Below are 15,803 nucleotides of genomic sequence, written 5' to 3'. Positions count from 1 at the left end.
TTGGCATAGAGAAAAGATTTAGCAATTTTAGCTGAGAGAATCTGATTATATTCAAATAATTATTTTATGTTTCTCCATGGATGGATGGCTAGCAGTCTCCCTATCCAGTAAGTGAATTTGTCCCTCCAATTCTACAATTTTTTCTCTGTTTTGCCTACTCCTGGCAGCCTGAAAGGAGATGATACAGCCTCTCAAATAAGCCTTCAGTGTTTCCCACAATAATGCTGGGGAAGTCTCTGTGTTGTCGTTGGTATCAAAGAAAAAATGTATTTGGTCTTTAAGATGTTCACAGAATGTTGGTTCTGTGAGGAGCTGAGGATTCAACCTCCAGACCCTCTCGTTTGGCACGATGTCACCCAATCTCAGGGAGAAGGTGAGTAGACTGTGGTCAGAGATTAAAATATCATGATACCTCACATTACAGGTATAGGGGAGTAATTTCGCATCAACCAAAAAGTAATCGATTCGGGTATAAACATTGTGAACATGAGAGTAAAAGGAGTATTCCCTACCCGTAGGGTTAGTGATCCTCCATATATCAAATAAATTCGATTTTTTTATGTAGTTATTCAAGAATTCGCTTGAATAGGAGGTAGGGGTTCGCCGGGTAGAGGATCTATCCAAATATTGGTCGAGCACACCGTTAAGGTCCCCTCCAATGACCAGATTAGTATGGGAGATATCTGGAATCAGGGCAAGGACTCTTGAAAAAGAGGGGTTATCAATGTTTGGCCCATAGATATTTATGGGCCAAACATCTCCTATTACGATCACATAACGACCCTCTTTATCCGCAATAGTGGTTTTATGTAGAAAGGGAATTCCTTTCCATACCAGAATCGCTGTGCCTCTCGTTTTGGCAGAGAAGTTAGAGTGATACACTTGCCCCACCCACCTACATTTAAGTCTGCTATGAGAATTGTTTTTCAGATGGGTTTCTTGCAAAAAATATATAATATCAGACGAGAGTGCTTTCAAGTGGGCTAGGACCTTGCCTCTCTTAATTGGTTCGTTTAAACCCTTGACATTCCAGGAAGTAAATGTAAGCCCCGCCCTCCTCTCGTTTGTAGTTCATATGGTGGCCTGCATAACATGTAACTCAATAAAAAGTTAAGAAAGTCCACCAAACCATTACGATCAGCATATGTAGCACCTACACCCGAGCAGTATCCAACCGAGCCCTACCCTCCGGCAAGCACCCTTACCCTGTCCCCCAACTTTCCCCAACATTTACCCTCCCCCTCAACCCACCTTTAATAGGCATACACAAATAGGAGAGAAAAAATACAAATAATAAACACATTGTCTGCCCGATGCCAAAAATGCACGGCGCGACCTTGAACGAGAGGTAAAACAAAAATAAAATCCCAACTATACGTTCACCTCTCAATATCCAAGAACTTCTACTAACATATGAACTGAGGAGGCTCCCGCAAATAAAGTGTTAATTTAACATCTAATAAACCAAAACAGAATGAATTGCAATTTAAACATATTGCTCAATTAAGTGTCATCCTGGGTCAATCCCTGAGATAAACAAGATAAAGCATCGCAAGATTATATTACTAAACAATGCCGGTCTAAACATAAACCATCAGCAACCGATATAGACAGCAGGACATTTACATATTGTGGGTTAGGAGATCACACCCCAGTATCTCTACTTGCACATCCATCTTCTGCACATCTATCACTGCAGTGTTTAATTGCTCAATTTTAATTACTTCGCCACTATGGCCTATGTATTGCCTTACCTCCCTAATCTTACCTTATTTGCACACACTGTATATAGATTTTTTCTATTGTGTTATTGACTGTTTATTCCATGTGTAACTCTGTGTTGCTGTTTGTGTCGCACTGCTTTGCTTTATATTGGCCAGGTCGCAGGTCGCTACCTGGTTAAATAAAGGTGAAATAAAAAATAAAAATATGCAATCATAAAAAAATGTAATCATGGTAGCATCCACATTAATGTAGAAGTGTTTAGAAACATATTTTACTCTTATTTACAATAAAAGTGACTACAAAATGACGCAATATGTTATTTACCATTACTTTCTATTGGACACAAAATAATCGTAAACACAACCAAAACAAACAGCAAATGCATCCAACAAATTTCTAAAGTCACAAGCTTGATGTAGTCATTACGTGCTATGAATATGGGACCAAATACTACACTTTTGACAATTTTAATACACATATACTGTAAGTTAATTTGTCAAAATACGTTTGGTCTCCTAAAATGGGGGACTATGTCGAAAACGTGCTGTTATTTATAAACGGTTCACCCGATATGGATGGAAATACCCTAAAATTAAAGCTGACAGTCCGCACTTTAACCTCATCATTGTGTCATTGAAAATCCAAAGTTCTGCAGTACATAGCCAAAACAACATAGATATGTCACTGTCCTAATACTTTTGGAGCTCAATCTATACATTATTATTTAAAAGTCAACAAATGTATGTAGCAATCGCAGATTGCCCCTTTAAAGTTTTAGAGAGTCTGGGGAAAGTGACTCAATTCATGCAGTGTATTAGAGCATGTCCGTCATTATTTCTGCTGACCTGGCAATTATGCATTGGATCCGTTTATAATGAAAACAAATGGTCAGATGGATCGGTTTTGCTTTGTTTCTAATACAATCACACAACCGTAAATTACTCAAGGTTTTTGGGAAAACTTGTAGATTCTTTTCATGTATTATTTTGAAGCCAAGTACTTGGATATGGTTTTTGTGTCATCATTGCGGTCAGAATCCCTAGTGCCACTATAACCACAGGCGGGTACCTTTTCTGAGGACGGTCCAAGAACTCCGCAGACTTACACATTTTTTTCTTCTGAACATCCATAAGAAGAAGCTGCATCTCTCCCTTTTCTTTGATATATATTTTGCGGTTTAATAAAAACTCGAAGAAGAAAAGTCACGCGGCATTATACCAGCTAGTTGTTAAACTGTAAGTAAATAATAATCACCACATGAAGAATATCATAAAACAGATGACAAATTAACGGTATCAGATTGAAAAATATTATTCTGATTCAGGTTGGTAAATTGTATTACTCATATCGTCGCTAGGTAGTTTGATAAGTTGTTTTACTGGAATCGTCGCTATGTGTAAGTAAATGTCAGGTGTACCGAACAGGAGGCAGTATCATATTCCTTACCGACTTTCTGGGAAATTGACTATTACGGTGCATATAGCCTCTATAGGTTTCTATATTATAATCAAAGACTATTATGATCAAGAAGTCTAATTGAGATGTTGAATCAAACACATGTATTGTTGCCTATTGAATATTTTGAGTACTGTTTTTTGTGTGACCAAATGTTGTGGTTTTTTAAATAATCTGTAAAACACAAAACACATTGGGATATCATAAGGTGAATGCACCAATTTGTAAGTCGCTCTGGATAAGAGCGTCTGCTAAATGACTTAAATGTAAATGTAAATGTAATAACCTACAAACACAACAACCCCTACCCTCCACCCCATGGCAAACCTCTGAGAAAATAACAGGGAACACATAGACTATAGACATTAAATGAAATTGCCTTTCAGATCTAGTATTCAGGGCAAAGAACTGCAGTAATATGTTTTAGATGGATTTAATTGTATAATGCATTTTGTTCCCGTATTCACTCTGATTAACTAGACTGTATTTGGGTCAGAAGCGCAGACATCTGGAGCAAGAGCACAGACAAATTATTGCTAAATTAAGATGTTGTTTTCACATCAGCTTTTGACTAGGAGCCAAAGTTTACTCCGTACTAAATAAAACAAAACAAATATGTTAATCTACAACCATTGCAATGCTCAAACAGTGACATAAACTTAACATCTTTTCTTAAGTATTTTGTGAGTTGCAGATTTGTCATGCAAAACATGATATGATACTGCCACCTATTGGCAGTTTATAGCTACGACTACTGTTAATATGCAAGTGGAACGTAACAGTATTAAGGTTAGGGTTATTGTTAGGTATGGTTTATGTTTATGGTTAGGGTTAGGGTTTAGGGTAGGGAGATCCCGGATAGCACTAGCTGTGGAGAAAGGTCAGGGGGCTGAGATTGGGGTCAGTCAAAGTCAGTCGTTCCCACACCCTTTACAGTTCTTAACATGTTTTTCTTAGACCCACCACATAATCTAAATCAATGTGTCTGAACAGGCCCCAGTGTTTAGCCGCTACCCAGAGGGAGTTATCTGTGACCCTCCTCTGTGTCCCGTCCCACCATATGGGAACCACTGAGAAGGGGGTCCAGTCAAGACACCATCCCAACTCTATTTGTGTACCTTCTCCCTGCATTGTGCACTGGTTCGTTCCCACTCAAGGATTTAAAATAATTGAAATAGTGGTTGAATTGGCTGAACAGATATCAGTCCAGTCCTTTTATATCCATGAGGGGAGTGAACAAGTGCACACTTCGGGGAGAAGGGAGAGTATTATAATTAGGCTGAAGACATTATACTCGTACCCCAAGCCTTATATTTGCTTGTACCCTCTATGGTTCAGTGACAAGGATGATGGTGGCTCACCCTCGCCCCCTGTTGGTGATATTGCTGCAGCTGCTCCTCTCCTGCTTGCCCGCGCTCGGATACTCCAACAGATTCTTCTACCAAGACATTCTCAACGGAAACGGCAATGGAGAGAGTAGGAGCATGCACTTATGTTTTATGAATGAAGAGTTGAACATGAGTACATGCCTTAGGTAGGGGCAATGCATCCACCTTCCATGTAACATGCACAAATGTTTTGCAATTGAAAACGATAGTGAGCCTTTCTTATTGAACAAGTTCAGGTAGTTCCTCCCTCTTTCAGTCCCTTGGTGCCTAATGAACACGACCCATAAATGGCTTATCAATTTAAACTCTCAGAGGAGGTTGCACAGACCCAAATGAAGTCTGACTCACTGCTGTTTTGTGTGTATTTTCCTTTCTAGTCCACTTTAACGGTGTAAAGCTCCATGTGGACTCCTCCCAGCCCTCTGTGTTCGCTTTGCGGGGGAGTAACGCAACCCTACCCTGCCGATACTGGTATGAGCCAGAGTTGAGCTCCCCCAGGAGGGTGCGGGTGAAGTGGTCCTGGCTGCCCGTCGTGGGGGGCCATGAGACAGACGTTCTAGTGGCCATCGGGCCCCGCATTCACAGCTTTGGGGATTTCAGGTACTCTAGCTATTCTTGATGCAGGCCCGATCATTCTAAAACCATTATGATCATTTGTGTTTAGTGAGTGTTTTTATTTCTATACTGTAGTTCTTAAGATCCCGCCTTTGATTTTTATAGTTTCAATTTTTTTATTTTGTATTCCTTTAATTTCTATACTGTCATACTTTCATTGTTATAATTGTGTCACAAATTCCTTATTATGTACCTTTCATTTCTTTTACTGCATTTTGGTGAATTCAGGGCTTCCTCGCAAAGACATCTGTCGAAATGGGACTTCACTGTATAAATAAAGGTTACATAAAAAAAGGCTTAATTCACACTCGGCAGAAGTGGAAAAAGTACCCAATTGTCATACTTGAGTAAAAGTAAAGCTATCTTAAAACTTCTTTTGGGTCCCCTGCGGGGCGGTTGAGCTAACGTAGGTTAAATGTAATTAGCATGAGGTTGTAAATGACTCAATATTTTTTTTTAAGCCACCCAGTAAAATACTACTGGTGTAAAAGTCCAAAAGTATCTGGTCTTAAATATACATAAGTATCAAAAGTCAATGTGAATGCTTTAAATTAAATTCCTTATATTAAGCAAACCAGACTGTCAGATTCTTGATTTAAAGATTCACAGCCAGGGGCACACTCCAAAACTCAGACACAATTGGCCAACGCAACATGAGTTGAGTTCACCAGAGCAGACGCGGGGGGGGGGTGGTGTGTTATATTGATACGTGTGTGAATTGGACACATTTTGCTGTCCTGCCTGAGCGTTTCAATGTAACAAGCACTTTTGGGTGGTTGTATGGGAATAAAAAATGTATGGGAATAAAAAGTGTATTTTCTTTAGGAATGAAGTGGAGTTAAAGTTGACAAACATATGAATATTCAACTAAAGTACAGATACCCCAAAAACTACATAGGTAGTACTTCAAAGTATTTTTTTTGTTACTTTACACCACTGACACCCTGGGCTGTATAGATGAGGAAAAATGCATTTCACACAACTGTTGTGATACAATGGATCATTTTGAGTTTGCCTGCACAAAAATGTTTCTGCATCTGTTGAACACATGGATGATAACAAAGTCCTGTATTTATCTCTCAGGGACCGGGTGCGTCTCAGACAGGACTCACCAGGAGATGCTTCGCTGGTCATGACTGAACTCCAGCTCAATGACACGGGTCGTTACCGCTGTGAGGTCATCGACGGGCTGGTGGACAAGAGCGCCACTGTCGACCTCGAGCTACGAGGTAGACTATATTATAGTGCCGTATAACAACCTCATTTGTGAGTGTCACCCAGCCCCTCCCATCACTACTGTACTCACACACAATTAAGGTGCAAATCTGCAATATGTACAGCTATTATGTGGTCATTTAAATGAATTATATATTATAAAGCCTATCAATTGAATCTTGAAAAATATAATGGATTTGTTTAGTACTGTTCATCTGCCTTACCCCATCTTATTGATGTCATGTACTGTCATGCACTACATCTAAAGTTCTCTCTTTGGGTTGAAGTGGTACATTGGTCCAGCCACATCCCTCAGCTTCAACTAAGTTAGGCTAACCAAGTAAGGCTGCTGTTTGGCTGACAAACTAATGAAGGATTATGCCTTAAAAGTCATTACATATCTCTTGCTCCCCTCCAGGTGTGGTATTTCCCTACCAGGCTCCTCACGGCCGCTACAACCTGACCTACCATGATGCCCAGCAAGTCTGCCAGGAGCAGGACTCCACTCTGGCCACCTTCGAGCAGCTGTTCCAGGCCTGGGAGGAGGGGCTGGACTGGTGCAACGCAGGTTGGCTGGCTGACGGGACAGTGCAGTACCCAATCACCAAGCCCCGGAGCCCCTGTGGGGGGCTAGGCCTCGCCCCGGGGGTTAGGAGCTACGGTAGACGCCACCGCCACCTCCACCGATACGACGTCTTCTGTTTCTCCTCCTCCCTCCGAGGTGAGACACACACACACACACTATACAGGTACACACACACACACACACACTATACAGGTACACACACACACACACACACTATACAGGTACACACACTATACAGGTACACACACTATACAGGTACACACACTATACAGGTACACACTATACAGGTGCAGATATAGAGATAATTCACCCTACAACTAGAGTCAAGCACAGTCCATCTATTGTGTAACATTCTGTTATATGCATTTGAAGAAATCTGCAATTGACTCTTACTGTAACTTTCATTTTGTGGTGAACTTTCAGTGAGCTCCCTTAGATGCATAACTTTGAATTGATCACCTTATACACCTCCGGTCTCTGCCATGTCCTCTTCTCCAGGTAAGGTCTACTACCTCCAGCTCCCCCAGAAGCTCAACCTCACTGAGGCCCAGCAGGCGTGCTTCAACGACGGGGCCCAGATAGCCAAGGTGGGCCAGCTCTATGCCGCCTGGAAGTTCATGGGCCTGGACCGCTGTGATGCCGGATGGCTTGCTGACGGGAGCCTGCGCTACCCCATCACCAACCCCCGCCGCAACTGTGGCCCCATGGAACCAGGGGTGCGCAGCTTTGGGTTCCCCCCTCCATACCAGAAGCATGGGGTGTACTGCTACAGTGCAGGTACGCGGTAAATCTGATATACGTGGTAAAAGTACATACCACCCTCAGGTCATACCATTTACATCTCTCGTAGTAGGTAGGGGAACAAACCGAAATCCACATGAATGAATGTTGACATGCATAGAAATTCAAGATGCTATGGTGAGAGGGCTGTGCTATGATGTAAAGCTGTGGTATGGTGTGTGAGGGCCTCTACTGGGGTGAAGGCTTGATAATAATACTGGGATACGATGGCCTGGTGGTTGTGTTTCAGGGTTATAGTCCTCGCTAGTCTGTCAGCCTCCCTTGTGATTTAGACAAGCAGGTTAGCAACGCCATGCTGAACAACATGCATGTTCCACATGGGGTTAGCCACTCACTGTAACAAAAGGGACATTTTGTTCAATGACTTCTCCCTGGATTGGGATGTCCTTGCTCTTTATGTTAAAGGGTATCTTTTTTCTAGAAGTTTTACCTCATATTCATTATATTTAGGACAATACCAGTCTATATATGGAAATGGCGCGTTTCAATGTTTTGTTGTCAAAAAGATGGAAGAAAGGGTTGTAACCAAATTACTCCCAGTGATGTCGTCTGTCATTTTCAAATGAAAACAAAGGCTTTCATACAATGGCTTTCCAGTCTTCAAAAATCATTGTTTTAATTTGAAAATGGCTCCCGGTGATATCACCAGGCGTATTCTTCTCAGAACCTTTTCTTCTACCTTGGGTGCATTCGTAAATTCACTCTGGCTATCTACTCCGATTTCAGAGCACTATCGTCTGAGTGTGCCAGAGTGCAGAATAATTGATGAATTTGCGAACTCTCAACACCTGTTGAATATGGCCAGTGTCAGTAAACGTCGGCATAAAAGCATAATTTAATTGTTGCCAACAGCACAGTTACAGTCACCAACACTCTAGATAACATGGTCAGAGGGAAGTGTTCTCTCATTTATGTCTGGAAGTAGCTAGCAAGCTAGCTAACTTTAGCCAGTTAGTTTGGGTGCTTGACTGCCGTTGTGAGGCCAGAACGCTCAGAACAACCTTACTCCTCGGCCAGAGCATCCAGTGTTCGCTCTGAATGCTCCGAGTGCCAAACACTCTGAATTTACGAATGGACAATCTGACAACTCTCTGAATTTACGAACGCCCAGAGCACACTCTGAGCGCTCTCTAGCACTCCAGAGTGAATTTACGAGCGCACCCCTTGTTGACTACAAAACCATTTCACATATGCAGACACTGGTATGGTGCTGGATGTAACAAATATGAGGTTAAACTGTGAAGTGTTCGTTGAATTAATCTATGACTGATCCTCTAATTTCATGTATGAATATTATACTTAATAATATTATAATATTAATATGTTTTACCAATAATTCTGGACCCACCTAAATCTTGCTGTAGGCTATAATGTGATCCACCACTAAGTATGAATGAATCTGTATTTAAACTCTGACCTCAGCTTCAACTGCAATATTATGCATATTTTATTTATACTTCATGTATTGTATTTATCTGCTGTACACTCTTTGTAAACATATTTGTGTATGACATAGGAGCTGAACTCAGAATTAATAAGTAATTAATTATCAAGAATAATCAGTTATGTGATGATTTATAAGCTGTTATTATGTTTATCTCAAAAACAAGTACTTATCTTTTATACTGTATGGCCTGTACCTCACTTGGTTGGTTTGATTATGTAGGTGGTGGGTTTTAACATGGTTTTAGATGATAACGGACACGTATACTAACTTATTTTTGTAAAATAAATAGTAAACATTTTGATTAATGTGTTAATGATTTTGCGTACTTTGGAGGCATGCTTGGTTTGTTTGTGTTTTTATAACGTTCAGTTCAATTCAAACATTAAATCCTTGCACATGTACCAGGCTTAGCAGTGTTGCTTCCTCGCTCACAACATCCTTACCAGTACTTGATCTTGCGCCCTCTGCCTCGCCAACACAGGTGACCACCCTGCTTGACAACGTACTAACCAATTGTGCCACACAAAAAAAGATCCAATTCAATGGCACTATTGGCGACATTTCAAGCTGCGGAGTGAGCTAACAGCACGATCTTATTTCCGTTACACTCACACCAGAGGAAGCTGGTGGGAGGAGCTATAGGAGGACGGGCTCATTGTAATGACTGGAATGGAATGAATGGAACCGAGTCAAACATGGTTTCCATATGTTTGATGTGTTTGATACAGTTCCATTTATTCCATTCAGCCAATTACAATGAGCCCATCCTCCTATAGCTCCTCCCATCCGCCTCCTCTGACTCACACACAACCCAGCTAATAATTCCTATGTCTGAAACATTTGTGGAATGTTATGTTTTACTGTTCTCCTTACGTGAAAGTGTCCAGTTCTTTGTGAGTTTCGGCAATGTTTCATTTAAGTCAATGACCACATCACCAGATTATAATTAGCATGTTTTGCCATGAAGTTTTTAACATGTTCAGAAAAATGTTAAGGTTGGGATTCGATGCAATTGCGGGTTATAGTTATTGAGGCATTTAAAGGCAATGTTCCCGCGTTTGTGAAGATCCCATTCACGATAAACACTCAAAATGTTGGCTCAATCATGTATTAAAGTTGTTAATAGCAGTGTAATCACTAATACATGATTACAATGCTATTAACAACTGTAATACATGATTACAATGCTATTAACAACTGTAATACATGATTACACTGCTATTAACAACTGTAATACATGATTACACTGTTATTAACAACTTTAATACATGATTACAATGCTATTAACCACTGTAATACATGATTACAATGCTATTAACCACTGTAATACATGATTACAATGTTATTAACAACTTTAATACATGATTACAATGTTATTAACAACTTTAATACATGATTACAATGCTATTAACCACTGTAATACATGATTACAATGCTATTAACAACTTTAATACATGATTACAATGTTATTAACAACTTTAATACATGATTACAATGCTATTAACCACTGTAATACATGATTACAATGCTATTAACAACTGTAATACATGATTACAATGCTATTAACAACTGTAATACATGATTACACTGCTATTAACAACTGTAATACATGATTACAATGCTATTAACAACTGTAATACATGAGTACAATGCTATTAACAACTGTAATACATGATTGCAATGCTATTAACAACTGTAATACATGATTACAATGCTATTAACAACTGTAATACATGATTACAATGCTATTAACAACTGTAATACATGATTACAATGCTATTAACAACTGTAATACATGATTACAATGCTATTAACAACTGTAATACATGAGTACAATGCTATTAACAACTTTAATACATGATTGCAATGCTATTAACAACTGTAATACATGATTGCACTGCTATTAACAACTGTAATACATGATTACACTGCTATTAACAACTGTAATACATGATTACACTGCTATTGACAACTGTAATACATGATTACAATGCTATTAACAACTGTAATACATGATTACACTGCTATTAACAACTGTAATACATGATTACACTGCTATTGACAACTGTAATACATGATTACACTGCTATTAACAACTTTAATACATGATTACACTGCTATTAACAACTTTAATACATGATTACAATGCTATTAACAACTTTAATACATGATTACAATGCTATTAACAACTTTAATACATGATTACACTGCTATTGACAACTTTAATACATTATTTTATTTATTTATTTAACCAGGTAAGCTAGTTTGAGAACAAGTTCTCATTTACAACTGTGACCTGGCCATGATAAAGCAAAGCAGTGCGACACAAACAACAACACAGAGTTACACATGGAATAAACAAGCGTACCATCAATAACACAATAGAAAAAAATAAAGTCTATATACAGTGTGTGCAAATGGCGTGAGGAGGTAAAGCAATAAATAGGCCATAGTAGCGAAGTAATTACAATTTATCAAATTAGCACTGGAGTGATGGTTGAGGAGATGGTGATGTGCAAGTAGAAATACTGGTGTGCAAAAGAGCAGAAAAGTAAATAAAAACAATATGGGGATGAGGTAGGTAGATTGGGTGGGCTATTTACAGATGGGCTGTGTACAGCTGCAGCGATCTGTTAGCTTCTCAGATAGCTGATGTTTAAAGTTAGTGAGGGAAATATAAGTCTTCAGCTTCAGCGATTTTTGCAATTCGTTCCGGTAATTGGCAGTAGAGAACAGGAAGGAAAGGTGGCCAAAGGCGGTGTTGGCTTTGGGGATGACCAGTGAGATATACCTGCTGGAACGTGTGCTACGGGTGGGTGTTGTTATCATGACCAGTGAGCTGAGATAAGGTGGGGCTTTACCTAGCATAGACTTATAGATGACCCGGAGCCAGTGGGTCTGGCTACGAATATGTAGCGAGGGCCAGCCGACTAGAGCATACAGGTCTCAGTGGTGGGTGGTATAAGGGGCATTGGTGACAAAACAGATGGCACTGTGATAGACTGCATCCAGTTTGCTGAGTAGAGTATTGGAAGCTATTTTGTAAATGACATCGCCGAAGTCGAGGATCAGTAGGATAGTCAGTTTTACGAGGGTAGGTTTGGCGGCGTGAGTGAAGGAGGCTTTGTTGTGAAATAGGAAGCCGATTCTAGATTTAATTTTGGATTGGAGATGTTTAATATGAGTCTGGAAGGAGAGTTTACAGTCTAACCAGACACCTAGGTAGTTGTAGTTGTCCACATATTCTAAGTCAGAACCGTCCAGAGTAGTTATACTAGTCGGTTGCAGGCAGCGAACGGTTGAAAAGCATACATTCGGTTTTACTAGCGTTTAAGAGCAGTTGAAGGCCACAGAAGGAGTGTTGTATGGCATTGAAGCTCATTTGGAGATTTGTTAACACAGTGTCCAAAGAAGGGCCAGATGTATACAGAATGGTGTCGTCTCCGTAGAGGTGGATAAGGGAATCACTGTCACGTTCCTGACCTATTTCTGTTAATTTGTTATATGTGTTAGTTGGTCAGGACGTGAGTTTGGGTGGGCATTCTATGTTTTCTGTTTCTGTGTTGGTTTATTGGGTTGCCTGGTATGGCTCTTAATTAGAGGCAGGTGTTTGGCATTCCTCTAATTAAGAGTCATATTTAGGTAGGCGTTGTCACAGTGTTCGTTGTGGGTGATTGTCTTCCGTGTCTGTGTCTGTACACCACGCAGGACTGTTTACGGTTTGTTCGGTTTGTGTAGCCTATGTTCCTATTCGTGCGTTTTTTTCTTGTTTTATGTAAGTACGTCGTCTAGGTCTGTCTACACCGTTTGTTGTTTTTGTTAGTTTAATCAAGTTCGTGTTTTTGTTCAATAAATATGTCATTTCACTACGCTGCGCCTTGGTTCCCTCAATACTCCTCCTCTTCCGAAGATGAAGAGGAGGAGGAATGCCGTTACAATCACCCGCAGCAAGAGCGACATCGTTGATATATACATAGAAAAGAGTCGGCCCGAGAATTGAACCCTGTGGTACCCCCATAGAGACTGCCAGAGGTCTGGACAACAGGCCCTCCGATTTGACACACTGAACTTTGTCTGAGAAGTAGTTGGTGAACCAGGCGAGGCAGTCATTTGAGAAACCAAGGCTGTTGAGTCTGCCGATAAGAATACGGTGATAGACAGAGTCGAAAGCCTTGGCCAATTAGTGAGGGAGAGCCTCAAATAACCCCTTCATTTGTATATATCCACTGTGTACATTAATTGCGTCAAAGTTGGTCAACATGTAAGCGCAAGTCTGACAATTTTATCCCCATAATGCAACACACTTGGAAAGGTGGTGACCAACAATGGTCAACGACTTTATAAAACAGAGCCACTCGTACACACGCAATTCCTAATGAGCCATGTACAACTGCCTTACCCCATCACAAACCCAAAATATGTTGTTGTACTCCATTGTTTGTAAACATTGTCTTTGTAAACAAACAATGTATCGCTTTAAAACATGGTTAAAACTATTATTTAGATCTCATGGACTGTCTGCCTTTGCACCTGTGGTTACATTGCTCCAGTCCTATCCCTCAGCTTTATTTCAATTCCAGTGGCAGGGCTGTTGTTTGGCTGAAACATAGAATTACATTACAGTGATTACATATCTCTTGCTCCCCTCCAGTTGTGGTGTTTCCCTACCAGCCTCCTCACGGCCGCTACAACCTGACCTACCATGATGCTCAGCAAGTCTGCCAGGAGCAGGACTCTACTCTGGCCACCTTCGAGCAGCTGTTCCAGGCCTGGGAGGAGGGTCTGAACTGGTGCAACGCAGGCTGGCTGGCTGACGGGACAGTGCAGTACCCCATCACCAAGCCCAGAAGGCCCTGTGGGGGACTCGGTCTCGCCCCCGGGGTTAGGAGTTACGGTAGTCGCCACCGCCACCTCCACCGCTACGACGTGTTTTGCTCCTCCTCCCCCCTCCGAGGTGAGAGATTTTTAGACTGCTGTACATCCCATAGAGAAAGATCAACACTGTGTAACTGGATGCGAACACTCTTAGGAAAAAAAGGTTCCAAAAGGGTTCTTCGGCTGTCCCAATAGGAGAACTCTTTTAGGTTCCACGTAGAACCATTTTTGGTTCCAGGTAGAACCCTTTTGGGTTTCAGGTAGAATCCTCTGTGGAAAGGGTTCTACATGGAACCCAAAAGTTTTTTTAAAGGGTTCTCCTATGGGGACAGCCGAAGAACAATTTTAGGTTCTAGATAACACCTTTTTTTCTAAGAGTGTAGCTTTAAATATGCTAAACTTGGATTTGGATGGGTAGACAATACAGTTTCCCTTTCTCTTCTCCAGGTAAGGTCTACTACCTCCAGCTCCCCCAGAAGCTCAACCTCACTGAGGCCCAGCAGGCGTGCTTCAATGACGGGGCCCAGATAGCCAAGGTGGGCCAGCTCTATGTCGCCTGGAGGTTCATGGGCCTGAACCACTGTGATGCCGGATGGCTCGCCGACGGGAGCCTGCGCTACCCCATCACCAAACCCAGCCGCAACTGTGGCCCCATGGAACCAGGGGTGCGCAGCTTTGGGTTCCCCCCTCCATACCAGAAGCATGGGGTGTACTGCTACAGTGCAGGTATGCAGTAAATCTGATAGATGTGATAAATCTACATATCACCAATCTCACATCTCTTCTAGTATGGTAACAGATCACAATCCACAAATGAATAGGTGTATCTCATGACTAGAAATTCTAGAATTACTATATTAGGATGCGAAGGTTGTGTTATGGTGTGAAGTTGTGAGAATTTCTAATGTAGCTGGGGCCTGCTAAAAACAACTGGGAGAATTATCTGTCTGTACTTAGTGGCTGTACATGTTTACTATGGTCCTCCTTGTGACCAGCCACCCTTGTTATTTACACCAGCAGGTTAGCAGTACCATGGTGAACAGGCATTTCTCATACAGGATTAAACACTCATTGCATCTAGCCTGTGGTCTCTCTGTTCTCTCTCTCAAATCAGGAACATTTGTCATAGTCCACCATTCAAGGACCTGAGATTTCCTTGCTCTGTTTTTTTGCCGGTATTTGATAGGGACAGATATAATCTAGAGATTGAATGAACAACAGTCAGATGCAATGCACCATCATACCTGAGCTAATTTCCAGTGGTTGTCCTCAGATTATCATTGAAGTACACTAGTTAGTATTAAAACATCTACACAGTTGTTCTGATGTCATGAGCCAGATCTTTACAGTATGCATATCTATGACTGTTGATAGATGTGTCACAGTGTTATATTGTAATATAATGTATGAATACTATACCTACATTTTGGACCAATAATGGTCAACAACTTTAGTACATTATGGACCCACCTAAATGTTGCTGTAGCCTATAATGTGATCCCTCACTATGTGTGAATGAACCTGTAGTTAAACCCGGACCTCAGCTTTAACTGTAATATTATGCGTATTGTTAGTTAAACTCATGTATTGTATACATTTACTGTTCTCTCTTTGTAAACATTTTCCTGTACGACATAGGAGCTGATCTCAGCTGATATTTTTGTTAAATAAATTGTCTACCTTAAGAGGCTTTTGA

General features: G+C 40.8%; 2 protein-coding genes across 4 annotated transcripts in view; both read left to right on the top strand.

Moving 5' to 3' along the window:
• Nucleotides 1-15,803, top strand: part of LOC129854592 (secretogranin-3-like) — a 181,773-nt gene that overhangs the window by 145,220 nt on the left and 20,750 nt on the right. The window lies entirely within an intron of this gene.
• On the top strand, nt 2,545-15,792 carry LOC129854590 (hyaluronan and proteoglycan link protein 3-like). 2 transcript variants are annotated; one of them, XM_055921823.1, is made up of 8 exons: nt 2,545-2,960; nt 4,519-4,656; nt 4,946-5,168; nt 6,267-6,412; nt 6,817-7,119; nt 7,483-7,761; nt 13,884-14,186; nt 14,555-15,792. In XM_055921823.1, exons 2-8 carry the CDS (start codon nt 4,527-4,529, stop codon nt 14,842-14,844), a joined length of 1,674 nt encoding a protein of 557 aa, XP_055777798.1. In that variant the 5' UTR covers nt 2,545-2,960; nt 4,519-4,526; the 3' UTR covers nt 14,845-15,792. The 2 variants fall into 2 exon arrangements, with proteins under 2 accessions (XP_055777798.1, XP_055777799.1); XM_055921824.1 differs by having other exon boundaries at nt 2,545-3,049.

This window comes from Salvelinus fontinalis, chromosome 4, assembly GCF_029448725.1.
Source record: "Salvelinus fontinalis isolate EN_2023a chromosome 4, ASM2944872v1, whole genome shotgun sequence".
Classification (NCBI taxonomy): domain Eukaryota; kingdom Metazoa; phylum Chordata; class Actinopteri; order Salmoniformes; family Salmonidae; genus Salvelinus; species Salvelinus fontinalis.
Note: the sequence above shows the minus strand (reverse complement) of the source record. Positions and strands in the feature narration are given on the sequence as shown.

Bases quoted from the DNA above. Each gene is read 5' to 3' on its own strand.
- LOC129854590 (XM_055921823.1), top strand. From the start codon at position 4,527: ATGATGGTGGCTCACCCTCGCCCCCTGTTGGTGATATTGCTGCAGCTG. The intron at 4,657-4,945 runs GTAGGAGCATGC...TTTCCTTTCTAG, and splicing joins CGGAAACGGCAATGGAGAGA to TCCACTTTAACGGTGTAAAG. The intron at 14,187-14,554 runs GTGAGAGATTTT...TCTCTTCTCCAG, and splicing joins CTCCTCCTCCCCCCTCCGAG to GTAAGGTCTACTACCTCCAG.